Consider the following 24349-nt stretch of genomic DNA (forward strand, 5'->3'; position numbering starts at 1 on the left):
GTTATCTCTACAACCCTCAAACTCAACTCTGGACCTCGGAAGTCCGTTCCACTGCATTTTTTCATTGTTCCCCTGTAATCAGGGCCTGATTTAGACCTGGGACACCAGATGGGTGTATTTAACTATCAGGTAGAACAGAAAACCAGCTGGCTCCGGACCTCATAGGGTAAGAATACTCCTGCCCTAAATATCGCATCTTCATGCAAGTATCTACAACCATTCTGATACCAAACAGGGTTTCAAAAAACTCTGAAAGTGCTTGTCATCTATCTTTACAGTCAGAAGTACATTGAACCAAAATGGTGTCCATAATGCCACCTGGTTGCCTAAAAAGTGCACTGTGCTGCAGTACATTGTGGCACCAAAATGGTGTCCTGAGCGGAATCTGCATTGAGCTAAAGAAGGACAACTGACTGGGACATAACATGCACCCTAGTGAACCTACTGTATAAGTCCCTGTCACTGGTAGGTTACAGTAGCCTAGATAGCCAGTCACAAAACGACGAGGAAAACCTGCTTCCTCATCATGGCACAGGTGTGATCATCAGACAGTAAAAAGTTGAACATTTACCAGACACGAACCAAAGCGACTTAGTGGTGTGAGCACGCCATCAACTGATCCATCAGAGAACATTATGAAGACATCACAGTCAACTCCTGATAAATGCACATCATGCAAACTCTTTCAGTGCAGGGTTGTTTCCCAGTCCCATTGTAATTCCCCAGTCCAAAGCCATTGATATCAGGACAACTATGTATATTCATGTGAATAGAAAGGTCTCTGTTGAAGGCGGGCAGTGCCCCCTGCTGTCTGTCCAGTGAAAGTGTCTCAGACCAAACAGTTTGTCTGTGACGCAGGTTGTAGCAGGGAACGGGTTTGTTTGTGACAGCATGTAGAAGGTGACCGGTTTCTCTGTGATACGGGTTGCAGCCGGGGACCGGTTTCTTTGTAACACGGGTCACAGGTTGTAGCAGGGGACGGGTTTGTTTGTGACAGCATGTAGAAGGTTTCTCTGTGATACGGGTTGCAGCCGGGGACCGGTTTCTTTGTAACACAGGTCACAGGTTGTAACAGGGAACAGGTTTCTCCTAAACCTGACACAGGTTGTAAGTGGGGCCAGATCTCTCTGTGACACAGTCACCTTCCACCTCGTACACATAGTCACAGCGATGGGCATAGTCCATGAGAGGAGCCTCGGACAGGGCACAACTCTGGACACTCTGGCCACCGAAGGAGATCACTGTGTCCCTCTGCACAAAACACACACAGAACACACACACACACAGAGAGAGGGAGAGAACACAGTTAGTCAAAGAGCAGATTCAAACACAGTAAAACCTGGTATTATAGAGTTGTATTGTAGAGGGGTTAGGGCTGGGGTCAGTGTAAAGGGAGTATATAGTTGTATTGTAGAGGGGTTAGGGCTGGGGTTAGTGTAAAGGTGGTATATAGTTGTATTGTAGAGGGGTTAGGGATGGGGTCAGTGTAAAGGTAGTATTTAGTTGTATTGTAGAGGGGTTAGGGCTGGGGTCAGTGTAAAGGTGGTATATAGTTGTATTGTAGAGGGGTTAGGGCTGGGGTCAGTGTAAAGGTGGTATATAGTTGTATTGTAGAGGGGTTAGGGCTGGGGTCAGTGTAAAGGTGGTATATAGTTGTATTGTAGAGGGGTTAGGGCTGGGGTCAGTGTAAAGGTGGTATATAGTTGTATTGTAGAGGGGTTAGGGGTGGGGTCAGTGTAAAGGTAGTATAGTTGTATTGTAGAGGGGTTAGGGATGGGGACAGTGTAAAGGTAGTATAGTTGTATTGTAGAGGGGTTAGGGATGGGGTCAGTGTAAAGGTGGTATATAGTTGTATTGTAGAGGGGTTAGGGCTGGGGTCAGTGTAAAGGTGGTATATAGTTGTATTGTAGAGGGGTTAGGGATGGGGTCAGTGTAAAGGTAGTATATAGTTGTATTGTAGAGGGGTTAGGGATGGGGTCAGTGTAAAGGTGGTATATAGTTGTATTGTAGAGGGGTTAGGGCTGGGGTCAGTGTAAAGGTGGTATATAGTTGTATTGTAGAGGGGTTAGGGATGGGGTCAGTGTAAAGGTAGTATATAGTTGTATTGTAGAGGGGTTAGGGCTGGGGTCAGTGTAAAGGTAGTATAGTTGTATTGTAGAGGGGTTAGGGATGGGGTCAGTGTAAAGGTGGTATATAGTTGTATTGTAGAGGGGTTAGGGATGGGGTCAGTGTAAAGGTAGTATAGAGTTGTATTGTAGAGGGGTTAGGGATGGGGTCAGTGTAAAGGTGGTATATAGTTGTATTGTAGAGGGGTTAGGGCTGGGGTCAGTGTAAAGGTGGTATATAGTTGTATTGTAGAGGGGTTAGGGCTGGGGTCAGTGTAAAGGTAGTATATAGTTGTATTGTAGAGGGGTTAGGGATGGGGTCAGTGAAAAGGTGGTATGTAGTTGTATTGTAGAGGGGTTAGGGCTGGGGTCAGTGTAAAGGTGGTATATAGTTGTATTGTAGAGGGGTTAGGGCTGGGGTCAGTGTAAAGGTGGTATGTAGTTGTATTGTAGAGGGGTTAGGGCTGGGGTCAGTGTAAAGGTGGTATATAGTTGTATTGTAGAGGGGTTAGGGCTGGGGTCAGTGTAAAGGTGGTATATAGTTGTATTGTAGAGGGGTTAGGGATGGGTCAGTGTAAAGGTAGTATAGAGTTGTATTGTAGAGGGGTTAGGGATGGGGTCAGTGTAAAGGTAGTATAGTTGTATTGTAGAGAGGTTAGGGGTGGGGTCAGTGTAAAGGTAGTATAGTTGTATTGTAGAGGGGTTAGGGCTGGGGTCAGTGTAAAGGTGGTATATAGTTGTATTGTAGAGGGGTTAGGGGTGGGGTCAGTGTAAAGGTAGTATAGTTGTATTGTAGAGGGGTTAGGGATGGGGACAGTGTAAAGGTAGTATAGTTGTATTGTAGAGGGGTTAGGGATGGGGTCAGTGTAAAGGTAGTATATAGTTGTATTGTAGAGGGGTTAGGGCTGGGGTCAGTGTAAAGGGAGTATAGAGTTGTATTGTAGAGGGGTTAGGGATGGGGTCAGTGTAAAGGTAGTATATAGTTGTATTGTAGAGGGGTTAGGGATGGGGTCAGTGTAAAGGTGGTATATAGTTGTATTGTAGAGGGGTTAGGGCTGGGGTCAGTGTAAAGGTGGTATATAGTTGTATTGTAGAGGGGTTAGGGATGGGGTCAGTGTAAAGGTAGTATAGTTGTATTGTAGAGGGGTTAGGGATGGGGTCAGTGTAAAGCTGGTATATAGTTGTATTGTAGAGGGGTTAGGGCTGGGGTCAGTGTAAAGGTGGTATATAGTTGTATTGTAGAGGGGTTAGGGATGGGGTCAGTGTAAAGGTAGTATATAGTTGTATTGTAGAGGGGTTAGGGATGGGGTCAGTGTAAAGGTAGTATAGAGTTGTATTGTAGAGGGGTTAGGGCTGGGGTCAGTGTAAAGCTGGTATATAGTTTTATTGTAGAGGGGTTAGGGCTGACAGTGTAAAGGTGGTATATAGTTGTATTGTAGAGGGGTTAGGGATGGGGTCAGTGTAAAGGTGGTATATGGTTGTATTGTAGAGGGGTTAGGGCTGGGGTCAGTGTAAAGGTGGTATATAGTTTTATTGTAGAGGGGTTAGGGCTGACAGTGTAAAGGTGGTATATGGTTGTATTGTAGAGGGGTTAGGGATGGGGTCAGTGTAAAGGTGGTATATAGTTGTATTGTAGAGGGGTTAGGGATGGGGTCAGTGTAAAGGTAGTATATAGTTGTATTGTAGAGGGGTTAGGGATGGGGTCAGTGTAAAGGTGGTATATGGTTGTATTGTAGAGGGGTTAGGGATGGGGTCAGTGTAAAGGTGGTATATAGTTGTATTGTAGAGGGGTTAGGGCTGGGGTCAGTGTAAAGGGAGTATATAGTTGTATTGTAGAGGGGTTAGGGCTGGGGTCAGTGTAAAGGTGGTATATAGTTGTATTGTAGAGGGGTTAGGGATGGGGTCAGTGTAAAGGTAGTATAGTTGTATTGTAGAGGGGTTAGGGATGGGGTCAGTGTAAAGGTGGTATATAGTTGTATTGTAGAGGGGTTAGGGCTGGGGTCAGTGTAAAGGTGGTATATAGTTGTATTGTAGAGGGGTTAGGGATGGGGTCAGTGTAAAGGTAGTATAGAGTTGTATTGTAGAGGGGTTAGGGATGGGGTCAGTGTAAAGGTAGTATATAGTTGTATTGTAGAGGGGTTAGGGATGGGGTCAGTGTAAAGGTAGTATATAGTTGTATTGTAGAGGGGTTAGGGCTGGGGTCAGTGTAAAGGTGGTATATAGTTGTATTGTAGAGGGGTTAGGGATGGGGTCAGTGTAAAGGTGGTATATAGTTGTATTGTAGAGGGGTTAGGGATGGGGTCAGTGTAAAGGTGGTATATAGTTGTATTGTAGAGGGGTTAGGGATGGGGTCAGTGTAAAGGTAGTATAGAGTTGTATTGTAGAGGGGTTAGGGATGGGGTCAGTGTAAAGGTAGTATAAAGTTGTATTGTAGAGGGGTTAGGGATGGGGTCAGTGTAAAGGTAGTATAGTTGTATTGTAGAGGGGTTAGGGATGGGGTCAGTGTAAAGGTAGTATATAGTTGTATTGTAGAGGGGTTAGGGATGGGGTCAGTGTAAAGCTGGTATATAGTTTTATTGTAGAGGGGTTAGGGCTGACAGTGTAAAGGTGGTATATAGTTGTATTGTAGAGGGGTTAGGGATGGGGTCAGTGTAAAGGTAGTATATAGTTGTATTGTAGAGGGGTTAGGGATGGGGTCAGTGTAAAGGTAGTATAGTTGTATTGTAGAGGGGTTAGGGATGGGGTCAGTGTAAAGGTGGTATATAGTTGTATTGTAGAGGGGTTAGGGATGGGGTCAGTGTAAAGGTGGTATGTAGTAGTTACCCTGCCAGAGTTAGCGTTTGACTCCCTCCTCTCAAAGTCCTTCTTACAGAGGTGACACATGATGCCTGCAGCCAGGGCGTCTCCCAACACATTGATCATGGTCCGGAAACGATCCCTGCCAGACACAACCAACACAGGGAACTTAGATGTTCTGTTTAAAGTATCTATGGTAGGGTTCTGTCAGACACTTACAGGACCCAGTCCACAAACACTCTCACGGTCAAACACTTACAGGACCCAGTCTACAAACACTCTCACTGTCAAACACTTACAGGACCCAGTCTACAAACACTCTCACTGTCAAACACTTACAGGACCCAGTCTACAAACACTCTCACTGTCAAACACTTACAGGACCCAGTCCACAAACACTCTCACTGTCAGACACTTACAGGACCCAGTCTACAAACACTCTCACGGTCAAACACTTACAGCACCCAGTCCACAAACACTCTCACTGTCAAACACTTACAGGACCCAGTCCACAAACACTCTCACTGTCAGACACTTACAGGACCCAGTCCACAAACACTCTCACTGTCAAACACTTACAGGACCCAGTCTACAAACACTCTCACTGTCAGACACTTACAGGACCCAGTCCACAAACACTCTCACTGTCAAACACTTACAGGACCCAGTCTACAAACACTCTCACTGTCAAACACTTACAGGACCCAGTCTACAAACACTCTCACTGTCAAACACTTACAGGACCCAGTCTACAAACACTCTCACTGTCAAACACTTACAGGACCCAGTCCACAAACACTCTCACGGTCAAACACTTACAGGACCCAGTCTACAAACACTCTCACGGTCAAACACTTACAGCACCCAGTCCACAAACACTCTCACGGTCAGACACTTACAGGACCCAGTCTATAAACACTCTCACTGTCAGACACTTACAGCACCCAGTCCACAAACACTCTCACGGTCAGACACTTACAGGACCCAGTCTACAAACACTCTCACTGTCAGACACTTACAGCACCCAGTCCACAAACACTCTCACGGTCAGACACTTACAGGACCCAGTCGATGGCCACGATTAGTGTGATGTCAGCGGGCGGCAGCCCCACAGAGGTCAAGACGATCACCATGGTAACCAGGCCCGCCTGCGGAATCCCAGCAGCCCCGATACTGGCCGCTGTCGCTGTGATACTGAAGAGACAGGAGCAGGGTCAGGGTGTGTGTGTGTGGTTGCTGTGATACTGAAGAGACAAGAGCAGGGTCAGGGGGTGTGTGTGTGGTTGCTGTGATACTGAAGAGACAGGAGCAGGGTCAGGGTGTGTGTGTGTGGTTGCTGTGATACTGAAGAGACAGGAGCAGGGTCAGGGGGTGTGTGTGTGGTTGCTGTGATACTGAAGAGACAGGAGCAGGGTCAGGGTGTGTGTGTGTGTGGTTGCTGTGATACTGAAGAGACAGGAGCAGGGTCAGGGTGTGTGTGTGTGTGGTTGCTGTGATACTGAAGAGACAAGCGCAGGGTCAGGGTGTGTGTGTGTGTGGTTGCTGTGATACTGAAGAGACAAGAGCAGGGTCAGGGTGTGTGTGTGTGGTTGCTGTGATACTGAAGAGACAAGAGCAGGGTCAGGGTGTGTGTGTGTGTGGTTGCTGTGATACTGAAGAGACAAGAGCAGGGTCAGGATGTGTGTTTGTGTGGTTGCTGTGATACTGAAGAGACAAGAGCAGGGTCAGGGGGTGTGTGTGTGGTTGCTGTGATACTGAAGAGACAAGAGCAGGGTCAGTGTGTGTGTGTGTGTGGTTGCTGTGATACTGAAGAGACAGGAGCAGGGTCAGGGTGTGTGTGTGTGGTTGCTGTGATACTGAAGAGACAAGAGCAGGGTGTGTGTGTGTGTGTGTGTTTGCTGTGATACTGAAGAGACAGGAGCAGGGTCAGGGTGTGTGTGTGTGGTTGCTGTGATACTGAAGAGACAAGAGCAGGGTCAGGGGGTGTGTGTGTGTGTGGTTGCTGTGATACTGAAGAGACAAGAGCAGGGTCAGGGTGTGTGTGTGTGTGGTTGCTGTGATACTGAAGAGACAGGAGCAGGGTCAGGGTGTGTGTGTGTGTGGTTGCTGTGATACTGAAGAGACAAGAGCAGGGTCAGGGTGTGTGTGTGTGTGGTTGCTGTGATACTGAAGAGACAGGAGCAGGGTCAGGGGGTGTGTGTGGTTGCTGTGATACTGAAGAGACAAGAGCAGGGTCAGGGTGTGTGTGTGTGGTTGCTGTGATACTGAAGAGACAGGAGCAGGGTCAGGGTGTGTGTGTGTGGTTGCTGTGATACTGAAGAGACAGGAGCAGGGTCAGGGTGTGTGTGTGTGGTTGCTGTGATACTGAAGAGACAAGAGCAGGGTCAGGGTGTGTGTGTGTGGTTGCTGTGATACTGAAGAGACAAGAGCAGGGTCAGGGTGTGTGTGTGTGGTTGCTGTGATACTGAAGAGACAGGAGCAGGGTCAGGGTGTGTGTGTGTGTGGTTGCTGTGATACTGAAGAGACAAGAGCAGGGTCAGGGTGTGTGTGTGTGGTTGCTGTGATACTGAAGAGACAAGAGCAGGGTCAGGGTGTGTGTGTGTGGTTGCTGTGATACTGAAGAGACAAGAGCAGGGTCAGGGGGTGTGTGTGTGGTTGCTGTGATACTGAAGAGACAAGAGCAGGGTCAGGGTGTGTGTGTGTGTGGTTGCTGTGATACTGAAGAGACAAGAGCAGGGTCAGGGTGTGTGTGTGTGTGTGGTTGCTGTGATACTGAAGAGACAGGAGCAGGGTCAGGGGGTGTGTGTGGTTGCTGTGATACTGAAGAGACAAGAGCAGGGTCAGGGTGTGTGTGTGTGGTTGCTGTGATACTGAAGAGACAGGAGCAGGGTCAGGGTGTGTGTGTGTGGTTGCTGTGATACTGAAGAGACAAGAGCAGGGTCAGGGTGTGTGTGTGTGGTTGCTGTGATACTGAAGAGACAGGAGCAGGGTCAGGGTGTGTGTGTGTGGTTGCTGTGATACTGAAGAGACAAGAGCAGGGTCAGGGTGTGTGTGTGGTTGCTATGATACTGAAGAGACAAGAGCAGGGTCAGGGTGTGTGTGTGTGGTTGCTGTGATACTGAAGAGACAAGAGCAGGGTCAGGGGGTGTGTGTGTGGTTGCTGTGATACTGAAGAGACAAGAGCAGGGTCAGGGTGTGTGTGTGTGTGGTTGCTGTGATACTGAAGAGACAAGAGCAGGGTCAGGGTGTGTGTGTGTGTGGTTGCTGTGATACTGAAGAGACAGGAGCAGGGTCAGGGGGTGTGTGTGTGTGGTTGCTGTGATACTGAAGAGACAAGAGCAGGGTCAGGGTGTGTGTGTGTGTGGTTGCTGTGATACTGAAGAGACAGGAGCAGGGTCAGGGTGTGTGTGTGTGGTTGCTGTGATACTGAAGAGACAAGAGCAGGGTCAGGGGGTGTGTGTGTGTGGTTGCTGTGATACTGAAGAGACAAGAGCAGGGTCAGGGTGTGTGTGTGTGTGGTTGCTGTGATACTGAAGAGACAAGAGCAGGGTCAGGGTGTGTGTGTGTGTGTGGTTGCTGTGATACTGAAGAGACGAGCAGGGTCAGGGTGTGTGTGTGTGTGTGTTTGCTGTGATACTGAAGAGACAGGAGCAGGGTCAGGGTGTGTGTGTGTGTGGTTGCTGTGATACTGAAGAGACAAGAGCAGGGTCAGGGTGTGTGTGTGTGGTTGCTGTGATACTGAAGAGACAAGAGCAGGGTCAGGGTGTGTGTGTGTGTGTGGTTGCTGTGATACTGAAGAGACAAGAGCAGGGTCAGGGTGTGTGTGTGTGTGGTTGCTGTGATACTGAAGAGACAAGAGCATGGTGTGTGTGTGTGGTTGCTGTGATACTGAAGAGACAAGAGCAGGGTCAGGGTGTGTGTGTGTGTGGTTGCTGTGATACTGAAGAGACAAGAGCAGGGTCAGGGGGTGTGTGTGTGGTTGCTGTGATACTGAAGAGACAAGAGCAGGGTCAGGGTGTGTGTGTGTGGTTGCTGTGATACTGAAGAGACAAGAGCAGGGTCAGGGTGTGTGTGTGTGTGGTTGCTGTGATACTGAAGAGACAGGAGCAGGGTCAGGGTGTGTGTGTGTGTGGTTGCTGTGATACTGAAGAGACAGGAGCAGGGTCAGGGTGTGTGTGTGTGTGTGGTTGCTGTGATACTGAAGAGACAGGAGCAGGGTCAGGGTGTGTGTGTGTGTGGTTGTTGTGATACTGAAGAGACAAGAGCAGGGTCAGGGTGTGTGTGTGGGTGGTTGCTGTGATACTGAAGTGACAAGAGCAGGGTCAGGGTGTGTGTGTGTGGTTGCTGTGATACTGAAGAGACAGGAGCAGGGTCAGGGTGTGTTTGTGTGTGGTTGCTGTGATACTGAAGAGACAAGAGCAGGGTCAGGGTGTGTGTGTGTGTGGTTGCTGTGATACTGAAGAGACAAGAGCAGGGTCAGGGTGTGTGTGTGTGGTTGCTGTGATACTGAAGAGACAAGAGCAGGGTCAGGGTGTGTGTGTGTGTGGTTGCTGTGATACTGAAGAGACAAGAGCAGGGTCAGGGGGTGTGTGTGTGGTTGCTGTGATACTGAAGAGACAAGAGCAGGGTCAGTGTGTGTGTGTGTGGTTGCTGTGATACTGAAGAGACAAGAGCAGGGTCAGGGTGTGTGTGTGTGTGGTTGCTGTGATACTGAAGAGACAGGAGCAGGGTCAGGGTGTGTGTGTGTGTGGTTGCTGTGATACTGAAGAGACAGGAGCAGGGTCAGGGTGTGTGTGTGTGTGGTTGCTGTGATACTGAAGAGACAAGAGCAGGGTCAGGGTGTGTGTGTGTGGTTGCTGTGATACTGAAGAGACAAGAGCAGGGTCAGGGTGTGTGTGTGTGTGGTTGCTGTGATACTGAAGAGACAAGAGCAGGGTCAGGGTGTGTGTGTGTGTGTGGTTGCTGTGATACTGAAGAGACAAGAGCAGGGTCAGGGTGTGTGTGTGTGTGTTTGCTGTGATACTGAAGAGACAAGAGCAGGGTCAGGGTGTGTGTGTGTGTTTGCTGTGATACTGAAGAGACAGGAGCAGGGTCAGGGTGTGTGTGTGTGTGGTTGCTGTGATACTGAAGAGACAAGAGCAGGGTCAGGGTGTGTGTGTGTGTGGTTGCTGTGATACTGAAGAGACAAGAGCAGGGTCAGGGTGTGTGTGTGTGTGTGGTTGCTGTGATACTGAAGAGACAGGAGCAGGGTCAGGGGGTGTGTGTGTGTGGTTGCTGTGATACTGAAGAGACAAGAGCAGGGTCAGGGTGTGTGTGTGTGTGGTTGCTGTGATACTGAAGAGACAAGAGCAGGGTCAGGGTGTGTGTGTGTGTGGTTGCTGTGATACTGAAGAGACAGGAGCAGGGTCAGGGTGTGTGTGTGTGTGTGTGTTTGCTGTGACACAAGGTAACTAAGAGAGTAACAGAGAGAGCTCTTGTGTAGACAGTCCTGACCTGATGGTGACCAGCTGACCAAAGTCCAGTTCGTACTCGTTGACCTGAGCGATAAAAATGGCTGCCACGGCCTCGTAGAGGGCTGTCCCGTCCATGTTGATGGTGGCTCCCACTGGAAGGACAAACCTGGCGATCTGTCTGTCCACTCCACAGTTCTCCAACAGACACTTCATGGTGATGGGCAGGGTGGCGGAACTGGAGGAGGTTGCCAGGGCGATGACCAGAGCCTGTAGCAGGCCTCTGATGTAGGTGAAGGGGTTTTTGCGTGTGATTACAAAGTAGAAGAGCGGCAGCAGGATGAGTCCGTGGACAAACAGGCCGGCTAACACCGTGATGAAGTACATCCCCAGCTTCTCTCCCAGGTGGGCGGGGTCATGCATGTCCAGGATCTTCCCTGCTACCAGGAACACAATGCCGAAAGGGAAATACCTGGAAAAAGATCAATAAATTATAAATACCTCAAAATATATTAGGCAAGCAAGCAATGGGCCGTTGTGATTCTGTCTCTGTCCACCAGGCGTTGTCATGCCACCTGTGTTTTGGGCTTCCTAAGAACTAAAGCAGCTTTGGGTTGACCTGGCTCACCTTGATGACCTGCCACACCTGAAATGCAGACATATACTGAGCTAATGACTAAGGTCTAGGGGGAGGAGGAAGATGTGTTGGTGAGATCCACTTCTAATCTCAATCTAAATGAATCCTCCCATTCTCAATCTAGCCAGATCAGGGTTACCGGACCTTCACATGTGAAGGAGAGTTCAGACAGGTGACTTTGCTGTGTGTGTCTCAACAACTCACCACATGGCAGCATTGATGATCTTCATAACACACTCGTTGACACACTGACACACATTGACCAATGGAGCGCCTCTCTCGCCCATCTTCCCCAGGAGCAGGCCTGCACAGAGAAAACACACAGGGTCAGAAGCAGGCGTGATTGGAAGGGTGTGTGTGTACTCGTGTATCCAGTGTGTCATTTGTGTGTGTTCACTCATGCATACTGTATGTGTGTGTGTGTGTGTGTCACCCATAGTAGCAGAGAAGATGACAATCCCCAGTACGTTCATGCCAGAGCTGTGGCCAGGGACGATCTTGTGCTTGATGTCTGGAGCTGGGGTGATCTCCAGGAAGACAGGGTGGCCCAGCTGAGGGTTGTTGTGGTCGGGCATCACGTAGACGTAGTTGGCCTGGGACTCCACCACACTGGAGGCCACTATGGGCACCAGGTCTGTACGGTACTGTTGAAAGGTTGCCTCTATCAGATTGGAGGGAATCATGTTCCTATCAAAGGGAGAATAACATGTTAACTATAAAGTCTACAACGTTGTTGGATATGATTGGAGTTATTCCCTGAGTAATGGGGTGATAATAAAACTGTTTATATGATGTGTGATGTTATATTGTCATATATGATTTGTTCCGATTTTTTAAGTGAAATCTCTACCTTCAGGTGGACAATCTATTCTATTCTGCTGACCCTGTCCTGTGTTCCGGTAGCCCTGTCCTGTGTTCCGGGTAGCCCTGTCATGTGTTCCGGTAGCCCTGTCCTGTGTTCCGGGTAGCCCTGTCCTGTGTTCCGGGTAGCCCTGTCCTGTGTTCCGGGTAGCCCTGTCCTGTGTTCCGTGTAGCCCTGTCCTGTGTTCCGGGTAGCCCTGTCCTGTGTTCCGGTAGCCCTGTCCTGTGTTCCGGGTAGCCCTGTCCTGTGTTCCGGTAGCCCTGTCCTGTGTTCCGGGTAGCCCTGTCCTGTGTTCCGGTAGCCCTGTCCTGTGTTCCGGGTAGCCCTGTCCTGTCTTCCGGTAGCCCTGTCCTGTCTTCCGGTAGCCCTGTCCTGTGTTCCGGTAGCCCTGTCCTGTGTTCCGGTAGCCCTGTCCTGTGTTCCGGTAGCCCTGTCCTGTGTTCCGGGTAGCCCTGTCCTGTGTTCCGGTAGCCCTGTCCTGTGTTCCGGTAGCCCTGTCCTGTGTTCCGGGTAGCCCTGTCCTGTGTTCCGGTAGCCCTGTCCTGTGTTCCGGTAGCCCTGTCCTGTGTTCCGGTAGCCCTGTCCTGTGTTCCGGTAGCCCTGTCCTGTGTTCCGGTAGCCCTGTCCTGTGTTCCGGTAGCCCTGTCCTGTCACACTGAGCATATAACATGTCAGAAGGTTGGGTTATCTTCTTTCTGTTATCGTCTCAATTCTATCCTGAGAAGGGTCAATTTCTCCTGGTCGTGCCAGAAGCCAAGAGGTCCTCTGTCTCAGAAAGACTTAACAAGACCCTGGACAGAGAGCAGATACTCATAGACTTCCAGTCATTGTGCTAACGCTGGTTAGCATTGGCTTGTGAAACTACCTCTAATTTCCTTCATACTGGACACAGAGACATAAAATGGTATCCACAAGTTCATCTGACTCTGGGGAAGTAGATAAAGGGTGTCATTGCCAAAATCCAGAAGTATCCCTTTAAGCTGTCAACCAAACCACAAAACTTGTAGATAGACACAAGGAAACCGAAAGGTTACATTTCCCAAAAGCCAAAGTCCTTGCTCTGACTAGGGTCGTTGTTGACTAAAATACTTCTCTTCATAGTTGGTCTCGTATTCTCCTGCAACGTCAAAATGTTTCAGGTGTTCTGCAGCCTTCCTAATTAGCATGTCGAAGTAATAAAGTTGTAAGAACGATGTCAAAATGTGGTAACATCTCCAGGCTGGTTGCCTGTGTTGGTGGTTAAGAGTCCTCATCATAAGGAGTCCTGGTGTATTCATAAAGGATCATGTTAATGTCACTGCTCCAGGGCCTGTCGGCCTATCAGACGTGTCACAAATGATCTAAAGCACCTCTGACAGTCATACAGTCTACATCCGCCTGCCCATACACAGCTTTTACTAAAAATACCCATAATCCTCTGGGCTTTGGAGGATTCTTCACACGGAGGGCCTAAGCCACTGTCGATCCTCCACCGCCCTGCAGTGTGTTCTGGGCAAAGCATTTAGGACACGGTGTGTTCTGAGAAGATAGAGACTTCGTCGTCACCGGGGTAAGTTGAGCCAAGGGGTAAGTCGAGCCACCCTTGTTTCTAGGACAACACATATTAAATGTATAATTTGACCAAATATTTAGGATGAGGTCATGATTTTCTGGAGTCTGTGAAGGAAGAAGCCACATGGAAAAAGTTAGGTCCAAGTTAGGTCCAAAAAAATTGATTTTCACTAAGTAAAATTAATTTATTGTGTTAGAGGTTTCATAATGCTTGTATCTAAACCAAAGTAGATAAGAAAAAAAATGTTCTTGGGGTCTCTATAAGCTTCAATATGAGGTCCTAAACCTAGCATGAAAGTGCATCCTTGTAGTTGTGTGGGCTAATACAGTCAAAGTGTTTGCATGGGGTATGTTGAGCCATGGCAAGTTGAGCAAATTCAAGTGTTGTCTTCCCAGGCGTAATGGAAGGCATTATTGCTGGGATATGAGGTAACAACAGGGCCTGGTCTATGTTAAAAGAGTTTTAAAAAGTACAGTGTTAATTAGGTGTTAAGCCGGTGTTAAAAGAAGCTTAAAATGACTAAAAAACTAAAAGTGATTGTGTTGAATTGTGTTTGGGAAATAAAGATAGACATAGTTTTAAAAGGTAGTGGTAATATTTCATTCAGTACAGAAATTAGTAGGCGGCTTAACTTACCCTGTCCCACGGCTCAACTTACCCCATACCCAGGGTAAGTTGTGCCAAGAGACCACTTTTTTTGGAAAAGCTATGTTTTTCCAGGTATACATGCTGAAATATATGTAGATACAGTATCTTTGTTAGAAATAATGCTGTATTTCCCTAGACTGAGTGATACTGAATGTAAAAAATGGCTCAACTTCCCCCCCTCTCCCCTAATGATGCCTATTATTAACATGGCCCGCTGGAGGGTTGACTTGTTTCAGAAGTGAATGTGAACAATAGAACCAATAGAATAGTCCCAAATGTGCAAATCCCTCAAGCCACGTGAGCTAAATGACCTTGTACTGGTGTTGTTGTTTTAAATGCTATTTACGACCTAAAGACCCCCTACTTAATACAAGCTTCCAGGTAGCTGTATTTAGCTGTACTAGGGGGACTGGGTTGGACTGGAGTTCACTGGTTCTGTACTGGTTTACTGGTCTAAATGATTAAATCCAAACAAAACCACAACACTGCTGGTAACAAAAAAAGAAAAGATCTGATTCCTTGAAGAGTCAGTATTAGCAAGCTATTTAGCTAGCATGGTCTTAACCCCTTTAGCTAACCCTCCACAAATCTTAAACCTAACCTTAACCTTTTAACCTAACTCCTAAACTTAACCCTAACCTTAACCCCTAACCCCTAGCCTAGCTAACATTAGCCAGCTAGCTAAAATTAGCCACCTAGCCACCTTGCTAGAATTTCATAACATATCATACTTTTTACAAATTCGTAACACATACTACAAATTGTATTCGTAGCATATCATACGAAATGGGTGATGGACACAACAAATTAATACATGCATTACAAAACGTAACATATCATACTACATGGTGTGTCCCGGATTACGTACAGAATAATACGAAATGCTCTGAGACCAGGTTGGGGATGCAATCAAAGGCGCATTGGACAAGCCCATTGCTCTTGACTTTTAAAGGTAATTTACGCTTGAGCTCGAATCCGCAGCGTTTACCATGAATGCAATATCCACCAACTTCAGGAAACTTGCCTTTACAAGGCGCATTTTTCCATAATGCAATGCGCTTGTATACAACAGGCCTTTTGTTGAATCCCAGCCCTACAAAACCTTTATGGTTTATACTTAGCAGAGGAAAACTGGAGTTCACTGAGTTCACTGGTTGACTGGTTTATTTATGGGTTAATCCACACAAACCCCGACAGGAAGAATCAAATCTAAAATATTTGATTCTTTCTAACGTCTGTATTATCAGAGCAGACAGAATCTGTTGCCTGAGTCTTGTGGAAATCTGGAATCTCGTCCCATGAGGGATGTTAAGGATGAAAAGGTGGGAGCTAAATAACTTAGACTGACTAAAGACAGAAAACTCTGGAATCTGGTACAGCCAACTGCTGATACAGGCAATGTGTCTGTTGACCATACTATTCAAATATGCCCCATAAGATACTTCACCATGTGTATGTGCACACGTGCGCATTTGTGTGCGTGTGTCTGTCCGTGCGTGTTTGCATGCGTGAGTGTGTGGGTAAATGCTAGCCTGTGTGTGTGTGTCCGTCCGTGCGTGTTTGCATGCGTGCGTGTGTGGGTAAATGCTAGCTTGTGTGCGTGTGTCTGTCCGTGCGTGTTTGCATGCGTGCGTGTGTGGGTAAATGCTAGCTTGTGTGCGTGTGTCTGTCCGTGCGTGTTTGCATGCGTGCGTGTGTGGGTAAATGCTAGCTTGTGTGCATATGTACCTGATGAGGTCCAACAGAGCGTCAGCAGAAGTCATAACGGGCCCTGACCCTCCTCTGTGCCCGTCCTTCTCTGTGCCCGTACCAGGGTGGATGACCAGCACCAGGATGATGCCGACGATGACAGCGATGAAGGTGGTCCACAGGTAGTAGGTGATGGTTAGCACCCCAAGCCGCCCGCTGGCCTTAGTGTCCATGGCTGACAGCCCTGACATCAGACTGGCCACAGAGTTAGGATTCATAGAGCATTCAGTTAATGTTGTATTCCATTAGAATCCATAGAGTATTCGATTAGCATTTTATTCCATCATAATGTATAGAGCGTTCTATTGAAGTAGCATGGGTTGTGGTGTAGACCCGGGAGAAGAGCAGTAGGGACATGGGGAACAGACAGTAGTGATGATGTGTTACCTGGATGTGATGAGAGGCAGGATCAGCATCTTCAACATCCTCATCAGTAGTTCTCCAGGGAACGAGAAGTAGATCTTAGCCTGGAAAGGGCAGACACACAACACTCTGGGTCAGGGGACATGCTGTACATGGCAGACCTGGGGCAAATACATACAGTAGGTAAAATACTTTCAAATACATGAGGTGTGCAACGTTTGCACTTTAGGGACTATTCTATTGGTTCAATTGTACCAGGCCAGCTAAGTCAAACCCACTTCTTGGTCTGGTGCATGGTATGTTATATATTTTTGGTTTTACATTGCGTTACATGATTTTACATGACTAATAAAGTTCAATCAATCATTCTCAGGTGACGTGCTTTCCCATTGGGCTATGCCTGATGCTGTGTATTTGTTGACAGGTTGAGGTTAGCGCGGATGCAGATTACAACAGTGCGTCAGATAATTAAAAGCTGCTGACCCATTAATCCACTACTGAAATAGTGGATGTCAAGGGTTGGATAACCATGGCTGCTATTGACCCAGGTAGAGCAGTTGTGAAGTCCAGCCTCTACAGTAGCTAGCTGAATCAGTACTGTATAACTGGGATGTGCAGGTTATGGTTCAGTTGATATTGTTGCATTGCATCTGTTCTGAATTCAATACAGCAGTTATCAATCTGCAGTCAGAGTAGGTTCCCATGTCAACAACATGGTACAAGCTTTGTGAGTCAGGGTTTTATGTTGTGTGATAGTGTCTTGCTGGTCACTCTCTCTTTGGTCTCTGTCTGCACTATCCCAGTGTAAGGCCCTCTCAACCAACCCCTCCGTGGTTTACTATCCCCCTGTCTAAGACCCAGAGCCCTCTGTGTTAATACATCACCCTGTCTAAGACCCAGAGCCCTCTGTGTTAACACTATCACCCTGTCTAAGACCCAGAGCCCTCTGTGTTAACACTATCCCTCTGTCTAAGACCCAGAGCCCTCTGTGTTAACACTATCACCCTGTCTAAGACCCAGAGCCCTCTGTGTTAACACTATCACCCTGTCTAAGACCCAGAACCCTCTGTGTTAACACTATCACCCTGTCTAAGACCCAGAGCCCTCTGTGTTAACACTATCACCCTGTCTAAGACCCAGAGCCCTCTGTGTTAACACTATCCCTCTGTCTAAGACCCAGAGCCCTCTGTGTTAACCCTATCACCCTGTCTAAGACCCAGAGCCCTCTGTGTTAACCCTATCACCCTGTCTAAGACCCAAAGCTCATCTCATCTCTCTGTAGAATGCCTGAGTGCTATAAACCTTAGGCCCACTAGAACCAAAACCTTGTTGCATGGCTCAATAGCTGTGTGTGTGTGTTTGTGTGTGTGTGTGTGTGTGTGTGTGTGTGTGTGTGTGTGTGTGTGTGTGTGTGTGTGTGTGTGTGTGTGTGTGTGTGTGTGTGTGCCTCCGTACCTGCGTGGAGAGGTTGAAGCTGCGGAGGGAGAAGCCAAGCACACAGCCAGAAACCACGGCGATGACCGAGAGCGTCAGCAGCCCGTTGCGTTTACAGTAGCCCTTGATGTACGCCCAAACCTTCACAGAGACCATGCTCTTTATAATATGCTTTATGCACTCCATCCTGAGTTACTCCACGGGCTGACGGAAAGAGAGGAGAGAAGAGATAGGACTGGAGGCCCAAGGTCCTGCCTTACGTCCAGTCAACGAATGATTCCCAAACCAGTGGGTCGCGAGTCACTGGTGGGTCCCACCTGATTCCCTTTAGGTCCCTGTTCAGGATCCTGTCCTGGCTTGAAATATGTCTCTAGTCCTCCTTGACGGTTCACAAGAAAACTCCAAAAGCTTTAGGTGGATTCCCGCTGTAAAAGGTTCATGTGGTGAGTCAAGGCAGTAAAATCACTAAGGACCGATCCCGGCCATTGCAGAAACTAAAGGATAGCTGACGATGCAGCAGGACTGGCTATCTGTGTGTCCAGCCAGAGCGTCAGTCAGTCAAACACCTTCTGATCTAAACGGTTGTGGAAGTGGAAGTGAGAAGGAAGTGGAAGTGGACAGAGTAAGTCTCTGTAAACCTCCGTCTTCAGGAGATTAAGCCCATGAAAAGAATGCTTCCTAGACACACACACACACACACACACACACACACACACACACACACACACACACACACACACACACACACACACACACACACACAACATCCCATGGGATTAGCAGGTTGTAGGTCAGTAGCAGTCTCTGACTCCCATTAATAACCCATTATGTCTTATTACCACTGACTGACTAGGAACTCGCTTTATTCAGAAAGAATCAGGACTGCTTAAGTCAGTTCATTTAAATCATTATTTAAAAAGTTGACCCCGCCTGACTAATTAACAGTGAGGTATGTTGATATGAAAATCAAGCATTTACAGTGCCTTCGGAATGTATTCAGACCCCTTGACTTTTTCCACATTTTGCCACGTTACAGCCTTACTCTAAAATGGATTAAAAAAATCAATCTACACACAATATCCCATAATAACAAAGCGAAAACAGGTTTTTAGAAATGTTTGCAAATGTATATATATATATATATATAAAAAAAATTACATAAGTATTCAGACCCTTTGCTATGAGACTCTAAATTGAGCTCAGGTGCATTGTGTTTCCATTGATCATTCTTGAGATGTTTCTACAACTTGATTGGAGTCCACTTGTGGTAAATTCAATTGATTGGACATGATTTGGAAAGGCACACACCTGTCTATATAAAGTCCCACAGTTGACAGTACATGTCAGAGCAAAAATCAAGCCATGAGGTTGAAGGAAATGTCCGTAGAGCTCCAAGAGGATTGTGTCGATGCACAGATCTGGGAAGGGTACCAAAACATTTCTGCAACATTGAAGGTCCCCAAGAACACAGTGTCCTCCATAATTCTTAGGAAGAAGTTTGGAACCACCAAGACTCTTCCTAGAGCTGGCCGCCCGGCCAAGTTGAGCAATCAGGGGAGAAGGGCCTTGGTCAGGGAGGTGACTAAGAACCCGATGGCCACTCTGACAGAGCTCCAGAGTACCTCTGTGGAGATGGGAGAACCTTCCAGAAGGACTACCATCCCTGCAGCACTTCACAAATCAGGCCTTTATGGTAAAGTGGCCAGACGGAAGCCACTCCTCAGTAAAAGGCACATGACAGAGCACTTGGAGTTTGCCAAAAGGCACCTAAAGGACTCTCAGACCATGAGAAACAAGATTCTCTGGTCTGATGAAACCAGTATTGAACTCTTTGGCCTGAATGCCAAGCGTGACGTCTGAAGGAAACCTGGCCCCATCCCTACGGTGAAGCATGGTGGTGGCAGCATCATGCTGTGGGGATGTTTTCAGTGGCAGACTAGTCAGGATCAAGGGAAAGATGAATGGAGCAAAGTATAGAGAGATCCTTGATGAAAACCTGCTCCAGAGCGCTCAGGACCTCAGACTGGGGCGAAGGTTTTACCTTCCAACAGGACAACAACCCTAAGCACACAGCCAAGACAACGCAAGAGTGGCTTCATGACAATTCTCTTAATGTCCTTGAGTGGCCCAACCGGAACTCGGACTTGAACCCGATCGAACATCTCTGGAGAGACCTGAAAATAGCTGTGCAGTGATGCTCCCCATCCAACCTGACGTAGCTTGAGAGGATCTGCAGAGAAGAATGGGAGAAACTCCCCAAACACAGGTGTGCCAAGCTTACAGCGTCATACCCAATAAGACTTGAGGTTGTAATTGCTGCCAAAGGGGCTTCAACAATATACTGCGTAAAAGGTATGAATACTTATGTAAATGTTATATTTCAGTTTTTTTATTTCTATATATATGCAAACATTTCTAAACGCCTGTTTTTACTTTGTCATTATGGGGTATTGTGTCTAGATTGATGAGGGAAAAAATTATTTCATACATTTTAGGATAAGGCCGTAACCTAACAAAATTAAATACTTTCCAAATGCACTGTAGGCCTAATAAATGGTTTGTGAAGGATTAAAGTAACACCCACTACAGCTAAAACAATCAAACAAAACATTGCAACACTTTGGAAGCTAAATCAAGACAGCCAATCAAAAAAAGCAACAAAACACTGATCCTTATTGGGCTCCTCAGTTGGATCTCTACAGGAATCTTTAACCCTATACTGGAAAAAACAACAGGTCTACAACCACTGCTGTGGGCTTTTTAATCGTTCCCCCCTTCCCCCCGTACCACTCGTGAAGGATGTTCCTTTGTTGTGTGTTGTTGCCAAAGCTTAGTGATTATTTATCCTCATTGGTCTATTCAGGGCCCACAGGTGCTTCTCCCAGCAGTTATAATGTCAGGACTTAAAGGGATTGCCTGCTGGCTGCTAGCAGTATACAGTATGGCAGCTGCATACATGGTGGGTGTATGTGTATGTATGTCTAAGTCTAAGTCTGTGTGTGTGTGCGTGTGCGCGCGCGCGCGCAAGTGTCAGTATAGGCGTGATAGAAGGATATACATGTAAACAGGGCTGAAAAGTGAGCAGGAATATATAAATACTTATGTTAGTGTACTAGTGGTAATATATACATGTAAACAGGAGTAATGGTGACCAGTAGCAGGATAAATAGATAGATACTAGTGGTAATATATACATGTAAACAGGAGTAATGGTGACCAGTAGCAGGATAAATAGATAGATACTAGTGGTAATATATACATGTAAACAGGAGTAATGGTGACCAGTAGCAGGATAAATAGATAGATACTAATGGTAATATATACATGTAAACAGGAGTAATGGTGACCAGTAGCAGGATAAATAGATAGATACTAGTGGTAATATATACATGTAAACAGGAGTAATGGTGACCAGTAGCAGGATAAATAGATAGATACTAGTGGTAATATATACATGTAAACAGGAGTAATGGTGACCAGTAGCAGGATAAATAGATAGATACTAGTGGTAATATATACATGTAAACAGGAGTAATGGTGACCAGTAGCAGGATAAATAGATAGATACTAGTGGTAATATATACATGTAAACAGGAGTAATGGTGACCAGTAGCAGGATAAATAGATAGATACTAGTGGTAATATATACATGTAAACAGGAGTAATAGTGACCAGTAGCAGGATAAATAGATAGATACTAATGGTAATATATACATGTAAACAGGAGTAATGGTGACCAGTAGCAGGATAAATAGATAGATACTAATGGTAATATATACATGTAAACAGGAGTAATGGTGACCAGTAGCAGGATAAATAGATAGATACTAGTGGTAATATATACATGTAAACAGGAGTACAAATGACCAGTAGCAGGATAAATAGATAAATACTAGTGATAATATATACATGTAAACAGGAGTAATGGTGACCAGTAGCAGGATAAATAGATAGATACTAATGGTAATATATACATGTAAACAGGAGTAATGGTGACCAGTAGCAGGATAAATAGATAGATACTAGTGGTAATATATACATGTAAACAGGAGTAATGGTGACCAGTAGCAGGATAAATAGATAGATACTAGTGGTAATATATACATGTAAACAGGAGTAATGGTGACCAGTAGCAGGATAAATAGATAGATACTAGTGGTAATATATACATGTAAACAGGAGTAATAGTGACCAGTAGCAGGATAAATAGATAAATACTAGTGGTAATATATACATGTAAACAGGAGTAATGGTGACCAGTAGCAGGATAAATAGATAGATACTAGTGGTAATATATACATGTAAACAGGAGTAATAGTGACCAGTAGCAGGATAAATAGATAGATACTAGTGGTAATATATACATGTAAACAGGAGTAATGGTGACCAGTAGCAGGATAAATAGATAGATACTAATGGTAATATATACATGTAAACAGGAGTAATGGTGACCAGTAGCAGGATAAATAGATAGATACTAGTGGTAATATATACATGTAAACAGGAGTAATAGTGACCAGTAGCAGGATAAATAGATAGATACTAGTGGTAATATATACATGTAAACAGGAGTACAAATGACCAGTAGCAGGATAAATAGATAAATACTAGTGATAATATATACATGTAAACAGGAGTAATAGTGACCAGTAGCAGGATAAATAGATAGATACTAGTGGTAATATATACATGTAAACAGGAGTAATTGTCACGTCCTGACCAGCAGGTGGAGTAGGTGTTAAGTGTTGGTCAGGGCGTGGCAGAAGAAGTTGGGTTTTCTTTGTTCTGTCTAGGTTGGGTGTTTCTATGTAGAGGTAATTGGGGTGGACTTCCAATTGAAGGCAGCTGTGTGGTGTTGCCTTTGATTGGAAGTCCTATATTAGTTGGGTGTGTTTGTCTGTGTGTTTGTGGGGAATTGTTGTGAGCACTGCTTTGTTTGGTTTAGCCTGCCACACCGTCACATTGTGAGTACCGTTCATTGTTTTGTTTATTGTTTTTTTTTTTTTCAGTGGATGCTCTACTCCTGTTTTTGAACATTAAAATATGAGTATCCACACTTCCGCTGCGCCTTGGTCCTTCTCTCTCCCGCACGACTTATTCTGTGACAGTAATGGTGACCAGTAGCAGGATAAATAGATAAATACTACTGGTAATATATACATGTAAACAGGAGTACTAGTGGCCAGTAGCAGGATAAATAGATAAATACTAGTGGTAATATATACATGTAAACAGGAGTAATGGTGACCAGTAGCAGGATAAATAGATAGATACTAGTGGTAATATATACATGTAAACAGGAGTACTAGTGGCCAGTAGCAGGATAAATAGATAGATACTAGTGGTAATATATACATGTAAACAGGAGTAATGGTGACCAGTAGCAGGATAAATAGATAAATACTAGTGGTAATATATACATGTAAACAGGAGTAATGGTGACCAGTAGCAGGATAAATAGATAGATATTAATGGTAATATATACATGTAAACAGGAGTAATGGTGACCAGTAGCAGGATAAATAGATAGATACTAATGGTAATATATACATGTAAACAGGAGTAATGGTGACCAGTAGCAGGATAAATAGATAGATACTAATGGTAATATATACATGTAAACAGGAGTACTAGTGACCAGTAGCAGGATAAATAGATAGATACTAGTGGTAATATATACATGTAAACAGGAGTAATGGTGACCTGTCCAACATGTCCAACATGTCTCTGGACCTACTCACTGCCACAGTCATACTCTGGACCTAGTTTTGTCGGTGGAATAAATGTTGTGGATTTTATTGTTTTTCTCCGTAATCCTGGACTATTGGACCACCATTTTATTACGTTTGCAATCGCAACAAATAATCTGCTCAGACCCCAACCAAGGAGCATCAAAGGTCGTGCTATAAATTCTCAGACAACCCAAAGATTCCTTGATGCCCTTCCAGACTCCCTCTGCCTACCCAAGGACATCAGAGGACAAAAATCAGTTAAGCACCTAACTGAGGAACTCAATTTAACCTTGCGCAATACCCTAGATGCAGTTGCACCCCTAAAAACATTTGTCATAAGAAACTAGCTACCTGGTATACAGAAAATACACAAGCTCTGAAGCAAGCTTCCAGAAAATTGGAACGGAAATGGCGTCACACCAAACTGGAAGTCTTCCGACTAGCTTGGAAAGACAGTACCGTGCAGTATCAAAGAGCCCTACCCTGCTGCTCGATCATCCTATTTTTCCAACTTAATTGAGGAAAATAAGAACAATCCGAAATGTCTTTTGATACTGTCGCAAAGCTAACTAAAAAGCAGCATTCCCCAAGAGAGGATGGCTTTCACTTCAGCAGTAATAAATTCATGAGCTTCTTTGAGGAAAAGATCATGATCATTAGAAAGAAAATTACGGTCTCCTCTTTAAATCTGCGTATTCCTCCAAAGCTCCGTTGTCCTGAGTCTGCACAACTCTGCCAGGACCTAGGAGACACTAAAGTGTTTTAGTGCTATATCTCTTGACACAATGATGAAAATAATCATGGCCTCTAAACCTTCAAGCTGCATACTGGACCCTATTCCAACTAAACTACTGAAAGATCTGCTTCCTGTGCTTGGCCCTCCTATGTTGAACATAATAAAAGGCTCTCTATCCACCGGATGTGTACCAAACTCACTAAAAGTGGCAGTAATAAAGCCTCTCTTGAAAAAGCCAAATCTTGACCCAGAAAATATAAAAAACTATCGGCCTATATCGAATCT

The 24349-nt window shown here is 45.7% G+C and overlaps 1 protein-coding gene across 2 annotated transcripts; it reads right to left on the bottom strand.

Annotated features, from left to right (window-relative positions):
* Positions 1–123: 123 nt before the first annotated feature.
* LOC115179736 (excitatory amino acid transporter 5) lies at positions 124–18175 on the bottom strand. Of its 2 annotated transcripts, XM_029741439.1 has the most exons (9): positions 17618–18175; positions 16187–16266; positions 15779–15994; positions 11422–11675; positions 11193–11292; positions 10395–10823; positions 5961–6095; positions 4929–5043; positions 1090–1251 (listed from the first exon to the last, which is right to left on the bottom strand). In XM_029741439.1, exons 1-9 carry the CDS (start codon positions 17780–17782, stop codon positions 1090–1092), a joined length of 1656 nt encoding a protein of 551 aa, XP_029597299.1. In that variant the 5' UTR covers positions 17783–18175. The 2 variants fall into 2 exon arrangements, with proteins under 2 accessions (XP_029597298.1, XP_029597299.1); XM_029741438.1 differs by having other exon boundaries at positions 124–1251; positions 11193–11675.
* Between the last annotated feature and the right edge of the window lie 6174 nt (positions 18176–24349).

Source organism: Salmo trutta, chromosome 39, assembly GCF_901001165.1.
Source record: "Salmo trutta chromosome 39, fSalTru1.1, whole genome shotgun sequence".
In the NCBI taxonomy this organism is placed as follows: domain Eukaryota; kingdom Metazoa; phylum Chordata; class Actinopteri; order Salmoniformes; family Salmonidae; genus Salmo; species Salmo trutta.